The sequence below is a fragment of the Podarcis muralis genome, chromosome 7, assembly GCF_964188315.1.
Source record: "Podarcis muralis chromosome 7, rPodMur119.hap1.1, whole genome shotgun sequence".
Classification (NCBI taxonomy): Eukaryota; Metazoa; Chordata; class Lepidosauria; order Squamata; family Lacertidae; genus Podarcis; species Podarcis muralis.
Window position 1 is genome coordinate 30,422,611 of NC_135661.1, and position 23,367 is coordinate 30,445,977.

A 23,367-nucleotide genomic window follows, 5' to 3' on the forward strand; every position below is an offset into this window, starting at 1 on the left:
TTGAGGTGGTTTGAAAACACCATCAAACCCACCTGATTCAAACTTAAGGTTAAACCATAGTTCATTTTTAACTGGTTTCATGAGAGTGAGCAGTGTGCTTTGAAGCGAATATTTCAAAGAATGGGCCTGAAGGAGCCAGACCCCCACAGTTATAGCCTAAATTGTCCTGGGCTCTAACTCATGAATTTGTTATACATGACTGTTAGTTCAGTAGCTCTTTGTGCTAGATGCTCTGTGTGCAATCAAAGACTAGCTCACAGAGTTACTGAATTAGCAGTCATGTGTAATAATAATAATAATAATAATAATAATAATAATAATAATTCAGATTTTCTGCAAGTGGTGTAACCTCGTTGGTTAAATATCTAAAAATATAATTGGATGCATTTTAAGTGATTGCTTAAGCTGGTATATTTCAGTTGAAGTCATTGTGGGTGTGGAATTGCACCAGAGTTGAATCACAATATTAAGTGATCCTAAATTGCTTCCTAAAGACTCTTTCTACCTTACAAAATAACTTGTAGACGATCACAGAAGAAAATAGGCCTTCTGAAGCAGCAGCTGGAAGAGGCAGTGGAAGAGGAGATGGCAGCTCGCCGGATTCTAGCAGACCTGGTCAACTTGACAGAAAATATGACTCAAGAACGTAATCGTCTTTTAAACTTGGTAATTTTTTTTTTAAAACCCTTTGTCTATATGTGGCCCCTTCTGGTTAAATGAAATAACCATAAGGAATTCAAAACCTTGTTTATATCATGAATGGCGCAGTGTTTGGAGCACTAAAGAGTGAAATACACATAGGGCTATAATCTTATGCAGAGTTGAACCTGGGAGTAAGCACCATTCAACTTGGTGGCACTTATTCTTTGTATAAGTGTTTATTTTGGGGTTATCAGAGAATTGCAGCTGACTAATTTTGCATAGTATTTTCCTGAAATTGACAGGTGCCAAACTTGAGTGTCATTGGAGTGCAGACCACAGAGTGTTTAGTTTTAGGATGAAATCCTAATCCCAGCTTCTGCCTGGTGGAAGCTGGGAGTGGCAGGACCACTGCCACATTCACAGATCTACTGAACATGCCAGTCAGGGAGGGTAGGTGAGGCAGGCAGATGGTAGCGCTAGCCTGGAGCTGGTGCAGTGATTGGGCCCAATACCCTCCAATGACTGCAGAGAGACTGGCTCCAGAACCATTGGATCTCAGGCTGGCTCAGACAATCCCACAGCCTCAAATGCCTCATTTTGGATCTTATCACTGACTGCTGCTGATTCTGGCGATGACACCTCGGCCTGCCAGCCTGTTCAGTGGCTGAAAGTGGGATCACTGCATAGGGGAGGCTGGCAGAGGCCATAAGGGCTGGGTGGAGGGACACATCTGCCCAATCCTGATTGACCCAGCACAGAAAGCATTTGGATTGCCCTGCCAATCAGGAAGCTGAAATGTCTTTACCGTAAAAGTTGCTGGTCTAGACTTGAATAACCACTTGACCTCCACTGATCTGCCAAGAAAGTTATGTAAAACACCACCTTGCTTCCCATAGCCATCGCCAAGGAAGTCAGAAAAGGTGTAAAACACACTTTAATGTCATAGGTGAACTGAGGCCTCATGACCATTGTGGGGGGGAGGAGGCACACAAACACACAATTGAAATTAAGCTGGTACTTCTGGCATCCATGCAGTAGTTCCATTTGCCTGCTTGGATCTAAATAATATTTTTTGTATCTGTAGTGCCTACCACTAGGTGCTTTACAAACAGACCCTATGAACTCACAATTTTAGACTGAGAAATGTGTGTTTATTTAAAAATGTCTTTTAAAAATATAATTGATGAGAAGCAAGGGGAGGAATGCAAACTGTAGCAGCTGATGGTCCACCACCTGGTTTGGAAAAAATCGTTTATATTTGAAACAATCCATTATATATTATCCCCTTCACCTATGGGTTCATGACAAGAGCAGTCAAGAAATAGGACGTTTCTGTGCCTCCTGTCCTGTTTTTCTCAGTTTTCCATTTTTATTATTTATTCATTTCATAAAACCTAAGGTTAAAATAGTACAGGAGACCTTTGTGCAAAATGCAGTCACAGATGTGGTTTGTTGGCATTTAGACTTCCCTCAGCATGATAAATAAATGATTCTTTTGAAACCAGTGAACTGAAGGTAGAATGTTTGCATTAATTCACTGAACAATAATGAGAGATCTGTAGGCAATAGCTCTTCTTGGTTGTTCAGGTAATTACTGTGACTGAAATCTGTTGCTAAAGTGGTTGATTTTGGAAAACTAGTCAGCATTTCAGTGTGTGTGGTTTTCCAAGACCTGATAAGTATTCATTCTGTAATGTATTTTTCCTGCATGTGGGTTTCATATGTTTTCTGTAGTTTCTACTAGTTAGTATGGCACAAAACATTTTGAACATTTCTTTTAAGGCTCACATGCCTCCTGAACAGTGTTTTTCAGCTAGGGCAGTGTTAGGGAAGGGCCACAGTTCTGTGGTAGAGCAGCTGCTTTGCCTGCCAATGATGACTGGCTCAACCCCCAGCATCTTCAGCTGAAAGGGTCTCTGGTAGCAAGTGATGGGAAACATTTGAGTGGGGGCCTGTGAATGGGCATGGTTATTCTGGTGCTTGTTGCCAAACTGTTTTAATGTAATCCTTTTAATTATTTTATTATTTTATCATGTGTTCACTTCCCTGGGATCCTATGGGATAAAAGCCAGTCCAGAAATGTAATTGATATATACATAAATATATCAGCAGAATACATTTCAGAACAGCAAAATCTTTTGCCAGCTCACCTTCCCCCTCCTTTTTCCAGACCAGTTGCTTGGAAAGACAGCAGGATGGTGTTCTCAACAAAATAGTAGAAGGAAACATGCGCCTAGGGATGTTAGAAGAGAAAGTGAAGGTGAGTAGAGTTTGCAGACAATATATCTATAGCACACTACAGTTCTTCTGTTATATATTACAATTTTTTTTTAGAACTGCAGTCACAAATATGTGGCTTGGTTCAAAGTGCTGCAACAGCCGCTATTTCATGCAGTTTTGCTTCTAGCTAATGCATGCCATGGATTTCTGCAGTAACAGGATGTGCTGGGAAAATGTATCTGACCTACAAAGCTGTAAAATGCTGTTAGAATGGGGTTTGTTTCATTTTTGCTTTTACCGGGTGTTTCGTCCCTGATTCTTTAGCCTTTTTTCTAAAGTTCTGCAGTAAAGAGGGATGTGAAAAGGAGCTCCGCATAGGGTATGTTGCAGGCAGGAGGCCACTAGAGCACGAACATCTCTGGCCAGGCTATCCTGGCCCCAGAATGGCAGTAGCTAGCAAGAAGGCCTAAACTGGGCATAAGCACACTCCAGCCATGAGCCACTTGGGACTCAAATGACGGGCTGGAATCCTGGAGCACTGCCATATTGAACCTGTTCCTTCAGATTAAAGTGCAACCCTTCCCTTCAGATTAAAGTGCAACTTATTCCCACATAATTTCTGGACTTAAGAGCCACCCACTGAACGGCAGCACTTCTGCCTTGTCAGGAGCCCTGCTGGACTGGGCCAAAGACTCACCCTGCATTAGGCTTCCCACCATGACCAACCAGATGCTTCTGGGAATCACACAAACAAGTTGAAGAGACAGTTTGCCCTTTCAGGTTGCTTTCCCCCAGTAACCTCCTTACTGAAACATTAAAAATGGCCTGAACTCATGTAATTTGAGGGTTGATTAGCAGTTTTGTGATAATTTGCTAGCCAAACCCTCCAGGGAATGACCTGTTTGGTTTAAGTTCTCTTCAGGGCTCCAGTTCTGCTCAGAATTAATCATATCAACAATTATATGGATACTTTGCATGTGTGTATTTGCCAGTAGGAGGCTCATTTGGGAAGTATTTTTAGAGAGTGTATCTTAAATCCCTTTCACACACAAAATATAGATATAAATATGTCTTTTCAGTTACCAGCTTTTAAGTGGCATTGGAATAATAATTATAGGTTTTCATATTAGAACTACAACAGTTGTTTTGTACTGTAGATGTTGTTGTAAAAGAATGTCAGTTTAATTTTTCGTGAACAATTACTGTAATGATAAACATCATAACCTTTTAGCATCAAACTGCGTCAAGCTGAGGCACTTTTGCCCTTTTGGTTTCACAGGCTTGTTTTGCATTCTCTTTCTTCTAGCCAGCCTTAAGATAAATATTTGATTAAAAGCAAGCACCCTGGAGTGAAATTGGCAGTTGGCCTAATTTTTGTTTCTCTCTTTTTTAGTCTTAGAAGAAAAATGCTAGCTGAGGGTAGCTTTCCACTAATCAAAATACTGTAATTCTTCATAAATATGGATGAGCTGTTGCAACTCCTAAGTGTCTCCAGTTAAGTATTTATTTTTGAGAAAAACAGTGAAGGCCCAATCCGCTTGTTCAGTGTTGTGTACGATTACTCTGGGCATACGTTTATAGTGGACAAGATCTGACATCCTGGGACCAGGTGACAGTTGCTGCTGCTGACGTCCTATCTGGTGTTTGCTGCAGTGAAAACTGTGAAGGGAATAATGGGGATACCATATCTACTGAGGTGTGGTAGGTGAGTGGAAGGGAGTGGCAGGCATTTGCAGTGCCACAGCAGATGCCCTCGAGTTGCTTGGGACACATTTCTCTCCATGCCTAAGGATGTGGCTGATCCTGCTGCAGCCTATCCCGAACAAAATACACTTGCCCCACTTCTAATATTAAAGGCACGAACTGCATTATAATTTGCAGAATCATTTCATTTAAAGAAAAAGGAGAATTGGTTTAATACCCTGCCTTTCAACGTTATTGAGACTGTTTCCCTAAATAAATGTGACATAGCGAGCCGACAGTAAATCACACTGTTCAAAGTTGGTCAACTCTTTATTAGCAAAACCACAATCTTCCCTGATTTGGCTGAGTGCCAGGCCTAATGAGCACAGTAGCTCATCCCCAGTAGGTCTTACCCACGAATCAGTTGCCAAGACTGAAAGTCCCCAGTTTCCCCCAGCCATCTTAAGTCCAGGGCTTTTCCTGGAGAGGGCTTTCCCCAAGCAATCGGAGGTGGTGCCTGCGTGTAGCCTGTCTCTCTTGCAGCTGTTTCAGCCCTCTTCTGGTTCTGGGAGATGGGGGGGGGGGGGAGGGGATCTTCTCTCAATAGCATGGGGACACACCCATAACTCTTCACCAACCTGACTCATCTCTGCCTCTTGGTCTCCCTCTTCCTCCTCGCCTACTTCAACTTCTGCGTCTGATTATGGACTTCTCTCTGCCACACACTCTCTCACTAAGCCCTGTTACCTCTTTGGCTTCCGACTCCTCGTCTTTCCAGTCTTCTCCCTCATTATTGCCCCACTACCACTCTGGCCCCAGTTTGGCCCCATAGGTTTACCTGCCTGTGCCTAACATCGGGAGTGGGACAGATGGCATAGTCTGAGTCAACCTATGCTGCAGGCTAAGTGGGGAGGCCTGGGGCAGGCAGGGGGACTTGTTAGGTCTGGTAGCTGGAGGTTTACCTTGCCTGGCTTACCATTATGTGTGAGCAAGGCCAAAGATGATGTTGTAATGTGCAGTGCAGAAAAACAGTACCTGGGAGCTAGACTCAGGCCTAATAATAATAATAATAATAATAATAATATATTTATACCCTGCCCATCTGGCTGAGTTTCCCCAGCCACTCTGGGCGGCTCCCAGTCGAGTGTTAAAAACAATACAGCATTAAATATTAAAAACTTCCTTAAACAGGGCTGTCTTCGGATGTCTTATCCTAAAGATAGGATAGCTGCTTATTTCCTTCACATCTGAAGGGAGGGCGTTCCACAGGGCGGGCGCCACTACCGAGAAGGCCCTCTGTCTGAAAGCAAGACTGCATATAAAGGCCCTGTGATGCTTTCAGAAAAGGCTTAGGAAGGGGAGGAGGAAGTTCCACAGCTGTGAGATGGCCACACCTTAATTTTTGGAGATTTACAACCCAGTCCCCTGTACGTTTTACTCAAAAGCAAATGCCACAATGTTATGGGGGGTTTACTTTCAGGTAAGTGGCAGTATGATAAGATGGTTCATTGGTTTTGCACATGCTTTGCATGCAAGAAAATCTCTGCTTCAATTCCTGGTGTCAGTAGCAGGTGGTGGGAAAGACCATGCTCTGCCTGAAACCCTGGAGAGCTGCTTCCAGAGTAGACAGTAGTGGGCTACAGGGGCAAATATTATGGCTAGGTGTAAGGCAATTTCCCATGTTCCCAGATGCCATATCAATATTGTATAGATAAAGGAACTAAATGATTTAGTCCTGTGGAAAAGCTGTGTACTAAATAAATGGTTGGCTCCCTAGCAAATATTCCAGTCCCTGAGAATTTGAGTCACATAAGTACAACTTGTAATAGGATGAAGTTCAGTTCCTGTGACATATCAGTCCCATATTTCACTTTGGCAGTCCTGCTCTAAATCTAGCCTTTTGTGGGCAGCTTAGAGACTGCCTCTCCCAACACAAGGCCAGACAGGCTGGGCTTCATGTGCCTTTGCTCCAGGAAATGAGACAGTTGGGAGGAGCCCTGAGGCTTTGGAGTGCCACCACATGCAGTGCTCACTTGATCCCTTTGTGTCTCTTTTTGCAGAGAGGATGAAAAGCATTCTCCTTCCTCCTGTCCTTTGGGCAGCTACACTTACAGGTGTTCAGCCTGCACCAGCTGGAAGCCTCTTGAACATTTAAAATTCAATTGGGATTTTGGTCCTCCTTTCCCTACCAGCACAAGGCATCTTGCAGCATGAGGTAGTCCAGCTAAAAACAACATTATGCTCTTGCTGCTGTGTTGTTATGGCTTCACTGTTTTATTAAATTATCTGTTGCTGCAGAACTGTCGAGTTTTTATTGTTTTCTAATGTTTGGAGTATATTAAACTGCCTTGAGCTGAGAAGTCAGGACAACCTTTAAAAAAGTTAGCCTTTATCCAAGGTGTGAAAGAGGACGCTATTTTATTGTGATCATGGCTGGCTCTTTTGTTTTTTCTTGTATTAGTGCCCCCAAATCCTTAGGGGTATTTTATTTGGCATATACACCAGCCTATGGGCCACATTTTTTGTGGCCAACCTTCCAAGTGCTGGGCAGGGCCAGAGTTAAAAGTGGACAGGTTATTTGTTTGACAAAATAGTGATCTCTAACTTAATGACTGGCTATGATTATTTGTTGGTTATAAGCCTATTTGCAACCAAGTACATACTACATTACCTGATGCAGTCCTTACATATGCTAGATATTTGTCAATCCAGGAGCATACCTGCACCTCTGCTCTGTGGAGAAAGGAGCATCTTGGGATGGTAGATATGAATGAGGTTGTGAGCCTTATTAAAGTCATAGATCCAGCAGGTCCTGTCCTGGAGGTTTTGAGGAGGCTGGGATAGTGGTGGAGAAACTTGGTAGTACAGTAACTGTTTGGCCCAGATAACAAGTGCACAGTTTCAGGAGGCCCAGTGCTGGTGCTTGCTGTTTCCTTATCCCATCCTTTACAAAGCCCCCAGGCCACAGCTAGCTGTGTCTTTCTCCTATAAAGCCAGCAACATGCTGACTTCTGTTGACAGCCCTGAGCAGCAGCCTGCACCCACCCAGATCTTGCATGCATTTCCATCAGGAGAAACCTGTGTGCTTCAGCAGACCCTAGTCTGGAGTTCCCAGCTAAGAGTCTCCCATGGTCCCTTTACAGGCTGCTGGTTTAGGAAGGAGGCGTTCCAGATGTACACAGCTCCTGGGGCCAGATTAAGTTGCTGGTAGCATTGGGTCCTTGGGTCTAAAGCTTGCCCTCCAACTGCTGAATCATGCCCACCGATCTTAGTGGAGATTACTTTCACATAAAATAAGTAACAGGCTGCTGGTACCAAAGACCAAAAGCTTGACATTGCCTTAATTAGGAAAGTTTTCCTCAAGAGTTTCACTCAGAAAATAAAGCATAATTTACGACCTGTACCGGTAATTACAATGGCTTAAAAAAATGAACAGTATGTTCTAGCAGAAAAGTTGCCAAATCTGTTTAAAGTAAAGGAACATTATTCCAGAACAGGAGAATCCATGCAAAAAAACAGATCTCATTTCAGACCATCCCAGCTTCATAGCCTTTTATATAAGTATACATACCCTAGTTCCATCATTTTTGATTTGGCATCCCTGTCTCAAAATACACAAATTCAAGACAGGTTGAAGAATAGATTGGCAATACCATTTCACCTAGTCTGTTCTTCAGATCTGCATTTTTATTTCATCCTAGCTACAGGATCATCTTGTTTGACAGGGGAGATAGCGTGATAGTGCCAGTCCTTTCCCAGTCCTGCTATTCTCCTTCACTTTCCTCTTCCTTCGCTTCCTGTCCATTGTTGAAGCCCTTGTCGAAGCAGAACAAGAAGCAAGGCCATATCTCTCTTTCCAAATGCTGTCCCCTCTTTCATAAGCCAAATTTAGTCTCCAGCCTCCGAGGAAGCAAAAAAGAAATACCTTCCTCTCTTTTCCCTCAAAAGCTGGACTTTTGGGGTGGAAAAAGTGCTGGGGGTGGAATACTCTTTTGCCTCCACAACCTCTAGGAGGTGTAGGGAGGGACACTATTCTCCTGGGGGCCTCTCAGTGATGCTTGGCCCTGTCAGGATTGTGGACATTGCAATGGAAGCTAAATAGCCCCTAGTGAGATAAAAAAAATTGCCTTCTATCAGATGTATCCCTTGTGGGATCCTACAACTTTGCCCTGGATAACTGTCAAAGCCATTAACCCCTCTGGGTTTTGTTCGTGGGTCACACTAAAGTGTGGCTACCTGTTGGGAGAGTGGGATGGAATGTTAGGAACATCTAAATATAGATGTCTCATTTTTGGCTACTGATATTTTTTTTAAAAAGAAAAAACCCACAGCAGGCTTTAAATAGCCTATACATTTGAAGGTCTATAGTGCCAATATCCAAAATTCAGTTTTAAAAAATGTTAGTTTCTAGAGGAACAGTCACACATTCCTTGGCAAAGGCATTGACAGAAGCCATACACAAGACAAACAGTTAGACTGGATGGCACGAGACTGACACAGACAATTCCAAGGGTCACTTTCTGAATCACCAATAAATAGATTCCAAGTGGCAAAGAACCAAAATAGAAAAATCCAAGCAGCCACACCAGTATTCTGGGGACATGGTTACAGAGCTTAGAGAAAAGATCTTGATCCAGGTGGCTGTGAGAGTTCACAGATGCCGAGTCAAGGCTGTGATCTGTGTAGTAATCCGAGAGGGTGTTCTGGCTTGGCGTCCTTGTGGAGTCTCTCTGTACTTCCATGATGGTAATCACCAAACAGTTTGATGACCCATGAGAAGGACTGGAGGAAGCCAAGTTCTTTGGCGTCAAGACAACTTCTTTGCAGTCCGAGCTCCATGCTGTTTTGTCTTTTGTCATGAGTTTGGACATGATGTTTGCGTCGTCAGGAAGGCCCTCCACTTCCTCTTCCTGCAGCTCTGTCTTGTGGCGGCAGAAGGGGCAGCAAATGCAATGGGAGCCATCTCCCACGTGGAGGATTTTTGTCAGGCATTTCGCACACACTCTGTGAAGGCAGTCCAAGATTTTGGGTTTGCGGCTCTGGACGGTAAACTTCTGGTAACAGATTTTGCATTCCAGCTCATCGTTCGGTACTTTTTCTTCTCCCTCTGTTTGAGAATGATTCATCTTTAAATTAGGCAGGCTGTAAAAGATAATAGCAGTGAGTTTCACCTTTAAATTATGCCCTTTTGATGGTTGTTCCTAGAGCAGCCTTTCCCAACCTGGTCAAAAACTCCCATCATCCCCAACATTTGACCATGTTGGTTGGAGTTATTGGGACCTGTAGTCCAAACCATTTTGAGGGCATCAGGTTGGGGAAGCCTATCACAGAGTATATTCTTTACCGACAGAAAAAAGCAAATACGGTAACAAGTTAAAACTGGTAGCAGTAGTTACCTCTTCTGATTAGAAGTTTCTGGTTTTCAGTTTCGTATAATTTCCCCAAATATTCACTGAATCTGTTTTGTTTTGTTTTATATCCTACTTTCCATCCTAGAGAAAATTGCTTCACCACCCCACAGACTGTAGAATGTATTAGACATTTTCTTGAATATCTGAACAGAACTACCTCACATAGTTAAATTGAGGGAGCCCAATATTACCCAGTGAGCTTTGGGGTCTTATAGGATTTGAACCCATGTTTCTGCATTCCAAGTGAAGTACTCTGTCCACTGCATCATGCCATCTTCCCCATCAGGGCCTAGATATGATTCCAAGGCCTGGGGCAAGTATACCCAGCAGCCCCCATTCCTCTGCTCTAAATTTACTGCCCCTCTCGAAGATTAGTTCTCCCTGTTCCCCTTCTCTAATTCCTTTTCTGAACTGCCTTGGGATGGCACCTGTGGGAAAAAGTATCTGCACTACACTCAGATCCTGTGTGCTATTGGGAGTAAGTCTCATTAAATTCAGTAGTGCTTCTGTGCAAACTTACATACGGTTGATCTGTTAACATTAAGGAGCAATTACTCATCTGGAATATTTAGTTACTGCAGTTTATCAACATGGGAAAAAAGCAAGTTGGCTGGAAAACGTTTGGCTTTCAGTTGAGGATGTAAATCAGAAACTTGTATAACAGTTGCTACAATCCAACCTTGACAAGCATTTAGAGTTTGATTTGCATTGGAGACGAATCTTCTTATCATGCACGGATGCTCTTGTAATGTTGCACTCTGTTTCTGAGCTTACAGAGGGAGGGAAACTTAATAGTAGCTCATTTGGTGGTGCTGTGCATTTGAAATTATTCAGCAAAGGTATTACTTAACCTTTAGGGGGAAAACAACCCCATTGAATATAGGTTTCCCATGGCATTTCTTTGATTAATAAGAATGTGTGGTTGTGAAACTCTTAAGGATTTGATGGGTAAATAAGTGCGACAGTACATTTCACAGTTTTGTCTGTTTTGCTTGAAAAGGGGATTTGTTTCTGTTCACGTTTCCTAATAAGCAGAGCTGGCTCAGTCTTGGCTCATCACCCTCACGTTGCCATGCAGCAGTGATGGAATTTTAATGGGAACAGGCAAGGATGACAACAACAACAACATTTTTATTAGGAGACATTTTCATTTGCATCTTTGTCTTAACCATCAGGTCTGCTAAATGATCTCGGTTTCTGACTTATTCTCTGGTGGGTCCACCCTGTGCACTCTTTCACAAGCATTATGGAGCAGAGCAGGGTCTAACACTAGAAACAGAGAGTGTGCATTTGCATGTGATTCTTCAAAAAAATAGTTATGATAGCAGCATGTCCAAACACAATTTCTCTTTAAGCATTGCTCCTTGGAAAGCATTCATAAGAGTGTAAATAGCAGGCATTAAGTTCCTCAGTTACCAAATTCTCTCTGTCTGCTGTGAAATACTTTAACATATTCACCTGGATGGCAGGTGGGAATGCTTTTTAAGTAGATTGAATTCCATGTCAACAAAGTAAGCAGTTAATTAGGTAAAATATTTGTATTCAGTCTCTCTTTCCCTCAGGGCTTCCCAAGGAGGCCTTCAACAATATTAAAACACCTTGTTTGGTGGTTGTGGTGGTTGCTGCTGCTGAGCTTTACAGATATTAAAAGCCCAAACCAAATATTCAAGAAGGCAGAGAACAGGAAAGTAATCTCATCATATGAAAGATAACCAACAAACATCTCAGAAAGTTATTCCATTATTGCTTAACTCAAGAGCACCCTGAAAATAGCAAGTTTTTCATTGGAAGTTGAAAAATAAGCCATCATAGAATTGTAGGGTTGGCCTAAGCTGACTCCCTCCAATGTAGGAACTGCGATGAAGAAGACAAGTTGACTTCTCTCAAAACCAGCCCCCCCCCCCATCTTGGTTTGTGTGATCAGCTGCCAGGTCTTGTCCATCACAATAGGGCATAGCTAGGGTACTAGCCTACATTACTCAAAAGTCTTCAGGGCTGCCATCACACATCTGGCAGCTCTTCCAAGCTACAAACCTGATCCTTAACTGGGTTGGAGTGGGGTTGCAACTCCATCCAAATTAGGCACTACACTTAATCCTAGATCAGCTCTTCTCCCACCTCTGTCTTACCTGGATTAATTTCAGTTTGCTCACCTACATCCAGTTCATCGCTGATTTCAGGTACTGGGTCAGAACCTCAGCCACCCTGGGTTTAGATGGAAAGGAAAGAGAATTGTGCGTCACTAGTATACTGACGGTATCCTCCTCCTCTCTGGACAACCTCACCCAGTGATTCATGTAGACGCTAAATAGCATAGGAGACTCTTGCAGTCACCCACAAGTTAGAGACCAATGGGTGGAGCAGCAGTCTCCCAGCACCGCCTTCTGAGATTGGCCCTTCAGGAACAATTCAAACCACTGCATGTCCCATCCCAGCAAGACAGCTCCAGAAGGATGCTATGATGGGTGATGTTGCACACTGCTGATTAAGAGGGCTGGACTTTCCCTGTCCACCTTCTGGTGTGAGTCTTCTGTTAGAACAACCAAGACCAGGCCAAAAAACAGACTGAAATGCTTCTAGATAAGTAGTATGCTAGAGCTGGGCCACCTCTTCCCACTGAAGCAGGTATGCTCAGGAATTATTATTCCCCTATTCCTCCCAACAAATATTCTCTCTCACCCACTCCCTCTCTGACCCTTGTGCATGCTCTAATTCATTTTGTCCCTTTCCTGATGCAGACATGAAACATGAAAGGAATAGACAGCCGTCGCAAGCAGACGAAATGTTCAGGTTGACAAACCTGCCTCTGTTAATTATAACAAGAGGGTTTTTTGTTTTGTTCTTTTAAAGCGATGTCATAAGGCATTCCTTGGAGAGGCATGGAGGAGTAGTGGGGGAAATGGCAGGAGAGTTTAGGAAAATGTTTTCTTCATTACTTAGAAAAAGTCTGATGTGTTGCCTGAAAGGACCTTTTGAACTGGGGGCAAGGCCAGTGGTGCATTTAAACAGCCCCATAACTAGTTCATTGCATCCTCCTCACAGTGTTGGGCAGGGAAAGGCACCATTTCCAGGGACAAGCGTAAACCAGTCTAGCAACCACTACAAGTACCGTCTTGTGTTTAATACTACCTTGTATAGTATGCTGCTTGGATGGTCATTTTCCACAATGCATTGCAGGGGGAGTTGAATTAGATGACCCTTTGGGACCCTTCCAACTCTGAAACTCTGTGAGTTTCATGCTGAACTTAAAAGCAATGACTTAGTTCGTAGCCATGGTGCTCTTCACAGTAGCAGTGACTTGCTTGGCGCTGTTGTGTTTATTGACACACATTTTTAGTGCTTTCCTTGGTTTTATGTAAGCCTCCCTAGGAGACTTATCGGCTGAAGAGCAGTTTAAAAACATATGGAAGAAATCAGAGTGGCATCCTGAGGGTGTGATGCACAGGAAGAAGCAACAAGCATGAGGAATGTGCTGAGCCCTTTACCTTCCTGCTCCTTTTCCTTTATGACTATAGCCCCCACCACAGATGCACATGTGTGTGCACACACAAGCACACAGACACACCACACAGAGTACCAAATGCAAAGTTATTATCAGAGACCTCCTGGATTTAAACTGGGAACCACAAGGTGTGTTCAGACCCCAAAGTCCTCATCAGGCACAAAAGGCAACAGAGCTATGCAGCATCAGCCTCTGAGATTGGCAAGGAGTATTAAGACCAAGGGTCTGGATTGGGTAGAACTAGTCTATCCCTACTTGTTCTATTCAGAGTAGACCCATTGAAATGAATGGCACTAAGTCATGCTGCCTGAAATGCTAGGAACCTGGCCTTTCCTCCCCTGCCATGTACCACCTTCATGTTTGCACTTAAGGCTTTGGGGGCCTTGGCTGAAGGCTATACCCCTCAGATCTAGATTTGGATGTGGGAGGTGTGCCTTGCTGAACGGTCAAGAAGATGCCACGGTGACCTCTCGATTAATTTGCTGCAGTATGCTCTGTGACACTTTCTTGAAGACTTTCCATAAACTTCAGGTGGTCCAAAATGCAGCAGCCGGAATACTTTCCAAGACTGAGGTCTCATACTACGCTAGTTTTGAAACAACTGCATTTATTACCAGTCAGTTTCCAGACACAATTCAGACTGCAGGTATTGACCTTTTAAAGTCTTCTGCTGTCATGTTCCTAATTATCTGAAAGAAGAATGCCTTCTCCCTTATCTTCCAGTCCCCTTTGTGTTCAGATTGTCAGAAGAGACCATCTCCAGTTCTAATACCTTCCTCCGATAACCCCTTCCCCAGGGACAAATTGCCTACACTTGAGCAAGCTTAACACAGAGAAAACAAAATGAACCTGTCTGCAATTATAGTTAGCAAGTTATGTTGTTGCTCAGTGAATTTAGTATTTTAAAAGGAACAGAAGACGTCTGTCTTGGGAAGCTCTGGATGTTCCCTTTCTTCTGTACCACTCAAGAAGAGCAAATAATCCACTTCACTGGTAAAAGCATCAAAGATGTTGTGGCACCTTGAAGACCAATAGGATTGTTTTTTCCATATATATATTATTCCATATATATTATTATTATTATTATTCATTTGGTATATTGTGAGCCACTTTGAACATCATTGCAGCAAAGCAGCATACCAATAAAGGTGGTGGCGCTAGATTCTGCTCAATGGAAAATTATTCCATTAAAAATGGATTAGTCTCTTTCCTGCTTTTGCTACTACTGATTAATATGGCAACCTCTCTTTGAAGTTTGCATGTCACTGCTTGTAGCTTTTTCTTTTCATTGTTTCCAAGTTTTGCTCTTATGTGGGAAATGGCCAGGTACAATTTCATTTATATTTCTGGTTTTGAGGATTTTAGGCAGCTGCTTGTGTCTAGGTGGTAAAATGGAGCATGATTCAACCTCCCACCCCACTCCCAATATAACAGGTTTCCATTAGGGAGTGCCATCCTGCTTTCACTTGTGATGCACCTTTCAATTCTGTGAAGGTCTAGGTATATTTGCCAAGCTTGACAGTTGAAAGCGGGTCTGGGGGGAGGAACCCAGGCAACCACCTGATCCAGAGGTATGATTGAAGCAGTTCCCCTGTTCAGAATTCTGTGCTTTGGAGTTCTCCAGTTGTACACACAGTTTTAGACAAAACTCCCCATGCTTATCCATTTCCCCCCCTTTAAAAGTTCTAGAGCGGTTGCTGCTTTATAAAGACAACATAACTGAGGGGGATGGAAGACTCCAAAGAGCCTCAGCCTAGGGAGCACTTTGAAGAAAGTGGGATCCCTATTTAGATAAATGCATCAATATTTAAAATGTCAAGACCATATGTAGATGTAGTAAAAATGGCTGCATTCCTTGTTTTCTTCAGTTCCATTCTCGCCTGCAAGGGAAACCTAAGCCAAGAGATAAAAGCTTTGTTCTGTTTCATAGAATTTTACATTGGGAAGGGGAGATCAGTTACCTATAGGATTACCTACAGCGTGGTGTAGTGGTTAGAGTGTTGGACTAGGACATGGAAGATGAGGGTTCAAATCCCCACTCAGCCATGAATTTTATTGGGTTGTTCTGGCCACTGCCTCTTAGCTTAACCTACCTCACAGGATTGTAGCAATGGTAAAATAGGGAAGGGGGGAAACCACCTCAGGTCCTTGAAGCAAAAGCAAGATATAAATGTAATGATAATAGGAATAAACAAATTATATGGACGGGAATCATTTTGCAGTAGAGCACATAGAAAACATGTAGGGTTTTACCAGTTCCCTTGAGGAAAGATTGGATAAGTGAAATTTGCTGGACTGGATAAACTCTATTTTAGTGCACCTTTCGGGTTCTTCTCTCTTTTTATTTCTTCATTAGTGCCTTTTCTCCCCCCCGCCCTTTATACCATTAAAAGAAAAGAAAAAATTCACAGCTGTCAAAACCATATTATACACTTCAAAGAAGCAAACTGACACAGTGTAAGATTGGCAGCCGATAAAGTAATAAAGAAAGAAAAGACACTAAAAAAGCCCAAACTGATAAAACAATACAACTGCAGTGTAAACTATAACCAAAACATATCCATCGGGCAGGTAAGTTTGTTGTTTGTTGCTCTCAGAATGGATGAGTTTAAAATAAATGGAAGAATTTATACGTAAAAATTCAAACTTTTTGTGTGTGTGCTATTTTAGATACATCCTGTGAAAAGGAAAGGGTTGTCCTTTATATAAAGTGTGGCACACTGGTTCAGAGTCACAATCTGATTTCCAAATGTTTACTGCCATTAAGTAAGAACACAGGGAGCTGTCCGTTACCAGGCCCTGCTACTCACCTATGTAGTCCAGTGCTGCCTACTCTGACTGGCAACAACTCTCTAGAGTCTCAGGCAGAAGCCTTTTCTACCGCCTGCTTCCCTGTGTTTTGAAACTGGGCCCCCCAGAGCTTGAACCTGAGACCTTCTGCAGATACAGTGCATGTGCTCTACCCCTGAGCTGTGGTCCCCCCCATAAAGTTCAGTCTTCCTAAAATCTCAGGTGACAGTTTTCTGAGTTCATCCGACAGGCAGGCACCCAGTGCTCAACTCTGCAGGACAGCCAATGTCCCTTCAGGTGCTGTTGGACTCCAAATCCCATCAGTCCCCAACAACGTGGCTGGTGGTCAGGGATGGTGGGAGTTGCAGTACAGCAACATCTGGAGACAGCAAGTTGGGTTCCTTTGCAGTGCTGCACCCTGTTTGTGCTATACCATTATCTTTAACACAAGTAGACAAGCTTCCATATACCATTGCCATCCATTTAAATATTGATGCAATTGAACATGCTTGAATTTTTATAGGATGGACTCCCACATCACCCTAGCTTAATTCTTTCCCCGGGCAACTTGTTTTCCTTTTAATTCCTGCTCTACTTTTAGACATGACTATTAGTACAAAGACTTGAATTAGAAACGGTGCTTTTCCAAGTCTGCTGGATAAATTTTCAGACCATGAAGACCTGAGGCAAGGGTGTAGTTTTGATCTTCACACTAATAAATCTGAAATTTGCTTGCATTAACATCAGGCTCATCCAGAAGAAAAGATTAAGGTATTCACAAAGCTGAGACCTTTTAAATATAGGCAGATAAAAGGTTTTGTGTAAAGTAATAATCAGAATGAAACTTTTTATCTAAGATGAAATATTTTTCCTCCTTCACATTCACTTAGCATTGCTTTTTGCATGCTTAGCCGTTTTGCGATTCAGAAGTAAAATTCACTGTTTCAAAAAAGAACTAATGTTTTCTAAATAATGCCTTGCTTTTATAAACAGTGCATTTTCTCAGCAAAAGCAGGGAGAAACGTGTTGCATTCCAGTGCTTCTGTGAAAGGATACACAGCTTCAAGGCACCCAAAGCAATTATAAGGCAGCTGAGTTGTTTTTCCAAGATGAAAGGATTCATGAACATACATGCCACCCAGTAGCATCTCTTCCCAGCCTTACAGTGATACATTGACAATTAAAACCATTATTAAACTTGTCTATAAGCAACATGTGCTTAAAGTCCAACTTGGCTTCCTGATGGGTCAAACATATTTGGATTTAAGACCTGTTTTATAAAGACCTTTCTCCAAAGGGAGGCATTAAAATAGCACAGTAGACCTATGCAGTGACACCTTTTGCTGTATGCTGTAGAAAGTGCATGCAGTAGAAATGCTTGAAGGAAGGACCATGTCATTTCCAACCTACCCGATTGGTTCTTTGAACAAAGCACCCCTGGTTTCAGGATGAAGCCCTTGTGGGAGAAAACCATCTTCCCTCCAGTTGAGTTCCCGTCAGCTGGCTCGCAGCCCCGGTGCTGATTCTAACTGGGCTCTGCTCCAACTCTCACAGGTGTATAAAAAGACGGCTGCCGGAAAGCTGGGAGACATCAGCCTCAAAGCATCGGAGCAAGAGAAGGAATTTGCAGGGAAGGCTGCTCAGTACCAGCGTGAGATGAGGCACCTCCAGCGGCTGCTGCAAGAGAAGCAGGAAACCCTGGACGAAGCGCTGCAGCAGAAAAGGTAAGTCAGCCAAAGCCTTAAACAAACCCATTAGCCCCGACTGGTAAAGGAGCAGGACATGCTCTGCCTAAGAGCCCCCTCTGGCGTGCTTTGGCTGTATTCACTTCCCTGCCTAGCTGCTGGGTTGAAAATCTCCTCCTCTCCACTGACTCTGTCAGCTCCCCCATCCCCCTCTCCCTCCTTCTCCCTCTCTAAGCCCCCCGACCTACAAATCCTTGAAGGAAATCGTTGCCTGCTAGCTCCGACAGCCAACCTTAAAAATCCTCCTGGCAGCTGTACTGCCTTTTGCTGAAGGAAAGCAAACACGCAGAAGCTATTGGCTTGAATTGAGCTTTCAATAATTCTCTCCAAAGTGAATCACTGGTCACATGCTCATTGATTTAATAACGTCTTCCAGTGAGGACTGATGAAGTCCCAGGCTGACATTTTTCTGACAGACAGGAAATGAGGGCAGTCAGTTAAGAGCACTTGGCAAAATGAATATTTCGTGGATCTGGAGGTTTCTAATCACAAAAAAGGGAATAAACAGTTGAATAGGTCTTGGCTGGAAGATGATTCTCCGTGTCGAGAGCCCTGCTTCTTACTTCTCGTGTTAGCGATGGGAAGGCTTCAGAGATGTTTCCTTGTACCAGCACTGAAACAACACAGGAGACAGATAATTAGGCAGTTAATTTTGCAGATCATCTCAGCCATTGTGAGATAAAATAATCCAGCCTGGAACTCAAGCTGTATGCCATCTGTGTCAGTTATCAACTCCCAGTAGAGGATAAGTAGCGTGGTCAGATAACTTCTGAATTTTTCGGCAAAGTGTGTATGTGCTCTCTGTGCATAGTCCCCGTGCTGCAGTGACTGGTGTATCAATTCACACGGGACATGTCTTAGGGCACCCCCAGATTGCAGAAAGCTTGGACGGAGGTTATACAATGCCCTCTCTTTATTGAGTACTCATCCTGATTTGTTTCTTTAGAGGACATAGGACTCCCCATCAATTGGTTGTTAACTATCACTTTCCTTTCTGTAAAAAGTCTTCTTTTTTAAGTGGGTTTGTTGTGCAGCTAAATTTGTGAGATTGAGTTCTTTCTGCAAAAGCCTGCTGCTGAACAGGGCTTGGATCTGGTGTAACTTTACAGCAGCTTCTTGTGCACAGGATTGCTTCCGTAGGCAGGAAATCCACACGGCATCCTCCAACAAGCTGTCTGTTTAGAAAGGGTGCAAGGAAAACTTCCTCTTGGGAATAACTTCCAGGCAGACTGTGCTTCTTCTTGTTGCTTTAAAAAACATTTCCTTTTAATAATGACCTAAGCCACTTTAGGAGTCCCTTTGAAGGCTGAAAGGTAGCATATAAATGATTGAATAAATGTGTTTTGTAAGCACCAGCTTAGCATCAAACAATGCTATGGGACCAGATACTCTAACCTGGGACCGCTTGCATATCTGGAGAGCTAAAGATGTGCAAAATTCAGACAGGTTTCCCTGTAGTTCAGGTGTGTGGAAGGGGAGGTCCTGCCGCCACCACGTTCCAAACCATACTTTTGATCTAACATAAACTTTCTATTGTGCATATAGCCTGTGTTGCTTCATACAGCTTGACAGCATGCATGTATCTGGGAGGGGAGAACACCTGTCCATCAATGTGAGAGGCAGTGTGGTATAGCAGTTAGAGTGCTGGACCTGGGAGGGTTCAAATCCCCCACTTGGTCATGAAGCCTTGGGGGCCAGTCCTTGCTTCTCAGCCTCCCATGGTTGTTATGAGGATAAAGGGAAGGAGGGGGAAATTTTGTATACCACCTTGAGCTCCTTGGACTAAAGGTGGGGTATAATTGTAAATAATAAATACGTTAATAAAATAATCCTCACTTCTTTTATCTCTAGTGCTGGCATTCCCCAACATGTCACCCCCTTAGAGCAGTGTTAGACATGTCAACCCCTTAGAACCATTTCTCTTCTCTTACCTGCCACTCCAGAGAGCACACCCACCCACCCCTCATACTTCCCACCTCAAACAGCAAAGGCTATTAATATACACTGGTACCTTGGGTTACATACGCTTCAGGTTACATATGCTTCAGGTTACAGACTCCGCTAACCCAGAAATATTACCTTGGGTTAAGAACTTTGCTTCAGGATGAGAACAGAAATCGTGCTTTGGCGGCGCAGCGGCAGCAGGAGGCCCCATTAGCTAAAGTGGTGCTTCAGGTTAAGAACAGTTTCAGGTTAAGAACAGACCTCCAGAACAAATTAAGTTCTTAACCCGAGGTACCACTGTACTAGTCCAAGCTTTATGAAGCACTCCATTCACAATGGGTTGTATCCAGTATTCGTTCTGCTCAGAGAACAATGTGTCTACATTGAAATGAATGGACATGACTCACTTGGGTCCCTTTACTTCAGTGGGGCTGCTTTTAGTCAGTTGGATACAACTCCATAAAGCTAAAATAATTGCCCGCACTTTGATTTAGTAGTCCACTGCGGCACAGGAAAATGCAGTTGTGGGAAGTAGTTCTAAACAGCAGCACTTTGTCCCTTGTTGTTGTCACCAACAGCAGCAGAGTTGCTGAGTGTTTTGCAGTTGGTTGCCAAGTCTTAGAATCATTGAATCGTATAATTGTAGAGTTGGAAGAGACCCCGAGGGCCATCTAGTCCAACCCCCTGCAATGCAGGTATCTCAGCTAAATCATACATGATAGATGGCCATCTGACCTCTGCTTAAAACCTCCAAGGAAGGAGAGTCCACCCCCCGAGGGAGTCTGTTGAACAGCTCTTACTGTCAGAAAGTTTTTACTGACATTCTGGAAGATGAGCTGTGCTTGTAGCTGGTGAAAGGCAAATGCAGCTTTTGCCTTGCCCTCAAAGAGATGCTTTCCTGCTGTGATGTCTCTCTTATTCTAGGTCAGTTTTAACAAACATCTGGATTGGATGGGACAGATGTATAGCTGGGTTAATCATTCTGGCCAATGACCATGGGACGTCAGCTTAGCTATGCAGACAAGCAATGTTACAGTTCAGGAAGCTAAAATGCTTTGCATATGTTTTCCCCACGCTTCCTGAATGCTGGGCTCCTTTAGTTTAGCCAGATTCCTTCCATTCTGGTTGCATTCTGCTTTCAGTTCTCTCCAAATCCGGAAGCGCTTTAAGGAGTAAATATAATTTTGTCTTGTAGTGCAGCCAGTCCCTGAACAAAGCTGTCATTTGAAAGGTTGTTCTGGATCTCTCTCCTCCTCCTCCTTCTCCTCCCACTCTACCCCCCACCCCGGTCAGAAGAAAAGCAGACCAAGGACTTAGGGGTGGGCTTCTTGTCACTAATCTTCTGTAGCTTGGCAACCAGAATCGGCAGTGCTGGGCAAATAATGTCCTGATGCAGATTCATTTCCACCAGCGCCGCTCAAGGAGAAAATTTGTGGCCTGCAAAATTGTTCCCAGTAGATAGAAATTTCACTGACACATTTAATCTCAGCGCTATACCCAACTGAAAGTAATAGGCTGTGTGAATGGCATGTTTATTTTATTAAAACCCTTAAAGTGTTGTGCGTAAGATTTCGCCACGACAACTGATGAAGCCAGCCATCCAGCTTTCAATATGAATCACCCACTTTGCAGAGGGAGTCTTGCAGTATTTCCTTTCTTTTATACGTAATACCAGGACTTCTTTGGGAAACAATGGCAGGTGAAGTCATGGAGCACAAAAGCCTAGAGAGGCTGAACTTAGAATCATTGAATGGTAGAGTTGGAAGGGACTCGCAACTTCCAGCAATGCAGGAATGACAGCTAATCATTTGCAGGTCAGAGGTTAGTACTGAAAGGTGGGTTCCCCAAAAGCTGAAAGATAGTGAGCTTTAGCAGGAACCCTTGAAATGCTCAGGAGGCAGTGTTTACTTTTGAATGTTGAGGATATTATTTTTTGCTTTATAGCAACTCTCCAGAATATCACTTATACAAGCAGACTCAAGAATCCCTAAGGCACACAACTGTGTCTTTTCTATTCCAAAGAGCACGTGGGGAAGGAGGAGAGGATATTTTGTTTGAAGACATCAGGCTGGAAAGACACTCCTTAACCTGAAAGCTGGCATTCTTGTTTTGAGCTTCTACTAGGGGAATCTCATTTTGTCTCCACTTGCAATAAAGCAGTCTGAGAAATGCTACAGCATGATCATTCAATCTCATTTATTCTGTAAAAAAAAAAAAAAGGAGCATCCATCGGGAGTAGCATTTGTGTTTTGCTCAGTACACATGTAATGAGAGAGGAAAAGAGCAGCCTTTTGCAGTCATCACTGCAAATGCAGCAGAAAGACCAAAACAAAAAGAAAAATCAGCTGTACTAAGCAGCTTTGAAATAAACATACCAAATTTTGGGGGTCTTGGTAAGGGAAGCTTTTAGACTTTTAGGCTCATCCTTCGAGTTACGTAAAATTTCACAGCTCCATACACCACCATATTTGATAAAGTGCTCCCTCAAATGAAGCCTTATTTGCTCCCTTTCCTAAATGGCAGTACCAATGCCCACTTGATAACTGAACCAGTGCCTAAGATCATGAAAGGGGTGGCTGTGGGAGAACTGAAACTCAGTTCAAGATGGAAGTGCTTTGGCCAATAGAAAAGCAAAGGCAGGTGTGTTTTGAATGGGGTTGCACTCCCCTTGAAGAAACAGGTTCATAGAGATTTCCTGGATCCAGTGTCCCTCCTGGATTATCATCAGGTGGCTACTGTGGCCAGCAGTGTTCTTGCTCAGTTTGGTCTGCACTGCTTCCTGGAGAAGAAAGCTCTGGCCACTGGCCCACCTGCCTTAGTCACAGCCAGATTGGTCTCCTGCTTTAGCACACCCTTTGTGGGGCTGCCTTTTGAAAGCTGCAGCTGGTGCAAAATATGGCAGGGAAGGCATCCTAACTGGAGCTGGCCTTTTTGATCATGTGTGCTCAGCCCTGCACCCAGGAGAATTGGCTCCCAATCCACTTCCAAGCTTGATGGGAAGTATTGGTTATCATCTTTAAAACCATATACAGTTTGAGACCTTTGAGGTGAAACCTTTCTCCGTGTCCCACCCAGAGGTGGCATGCCAGGTGAGGCAGAGCTGCTGCTGCTCTTGCTTCTTGGCAGGTGGGTCGCTGTTACTTACTAGGCAGGGCAGGCAAAGCAGCAGGGAGATAGGTGTGAAGCAAATGTACTGGGGGAGCGAACCTGGTATTCCTGCCAGTGCATTTGCACTGCGTTCCCCCTGCCCCTTGACCTTGCCCCTTCCTGGGTGGGTGTTCCCCAGTGTGCAAACATGGAATTTCTTATATCAAAAAGTGTGGATGTCTCCTCCTTTGATGGCATGTCAACACTCCAGGACACTTAATTTTTGCTTTCTTTTGAGATTCTTATTTTTATGCTGTTCTGATTTCATTAGATACTTTAAAAA

General features: G+C 43.4%; 2 protein-coding genes and 1 long non-coding RNA gene across 5 annotated transcripts in view; 2 read left to right on the forward strand and 1 right to left on the reverse strand.

Moving 5' to 3' along the window:
* Positions 1-619: 619 nt before the first annotated feature.
* LOC144328397 (uncharacterized) lies at positions 620-6,598 on the forward strand. Its single transcript, XR_013393608.1, has 3 exons — positions 620-666; positions 2,813-2,902; positions 4,256-6,598. It is a non-coding gene; the product is annotated as an uncharacterized LOC144328397 (long non-coding RNA).
* A 1,348-nt stretch (positions 6,599-7,946) lies between these two features.
* On the reverse strand, positions 7,947-17,880 carry LOC114602303 (E3 ubiquitin-protein ligase RNF182-like). The gene is made up of 2 exons (XM_028740355.2): positions 17,659-17,880; positions 7,947-9,687 (listed from the first exon to the last, which is right to left on the reverse strand). Exon 2 carries the CDS (start codon positions 9,669-9,671, stop codon positions 8,946-8,948), a length of 726 nt encoding a protein of 241 aa, XP_028596188.2. The 5' UTR covers positions 9,672-9,687; positions 17,659-17,880; the 3' UTR covers positions 7,947-8,945.
* The window catches only part of SLC7A9 (solute carrier family 7 member 9), a 54,017-nt gene continuing 48,523 nt past the window's right edge, over positions 17,874-23,367 (forward strand). For all 3 annotated transcript variants that reach the window (XR_013393602.1, XR_013393603.1, XM_028740346.2), the window contains exon 1: positions 17,874-17,972. The gene's annotated coding sequence lies outside the window, so the exon portion shown is untranslated. The remainder of the gene's footprint in view (positions 17,973-23,367) is intronic.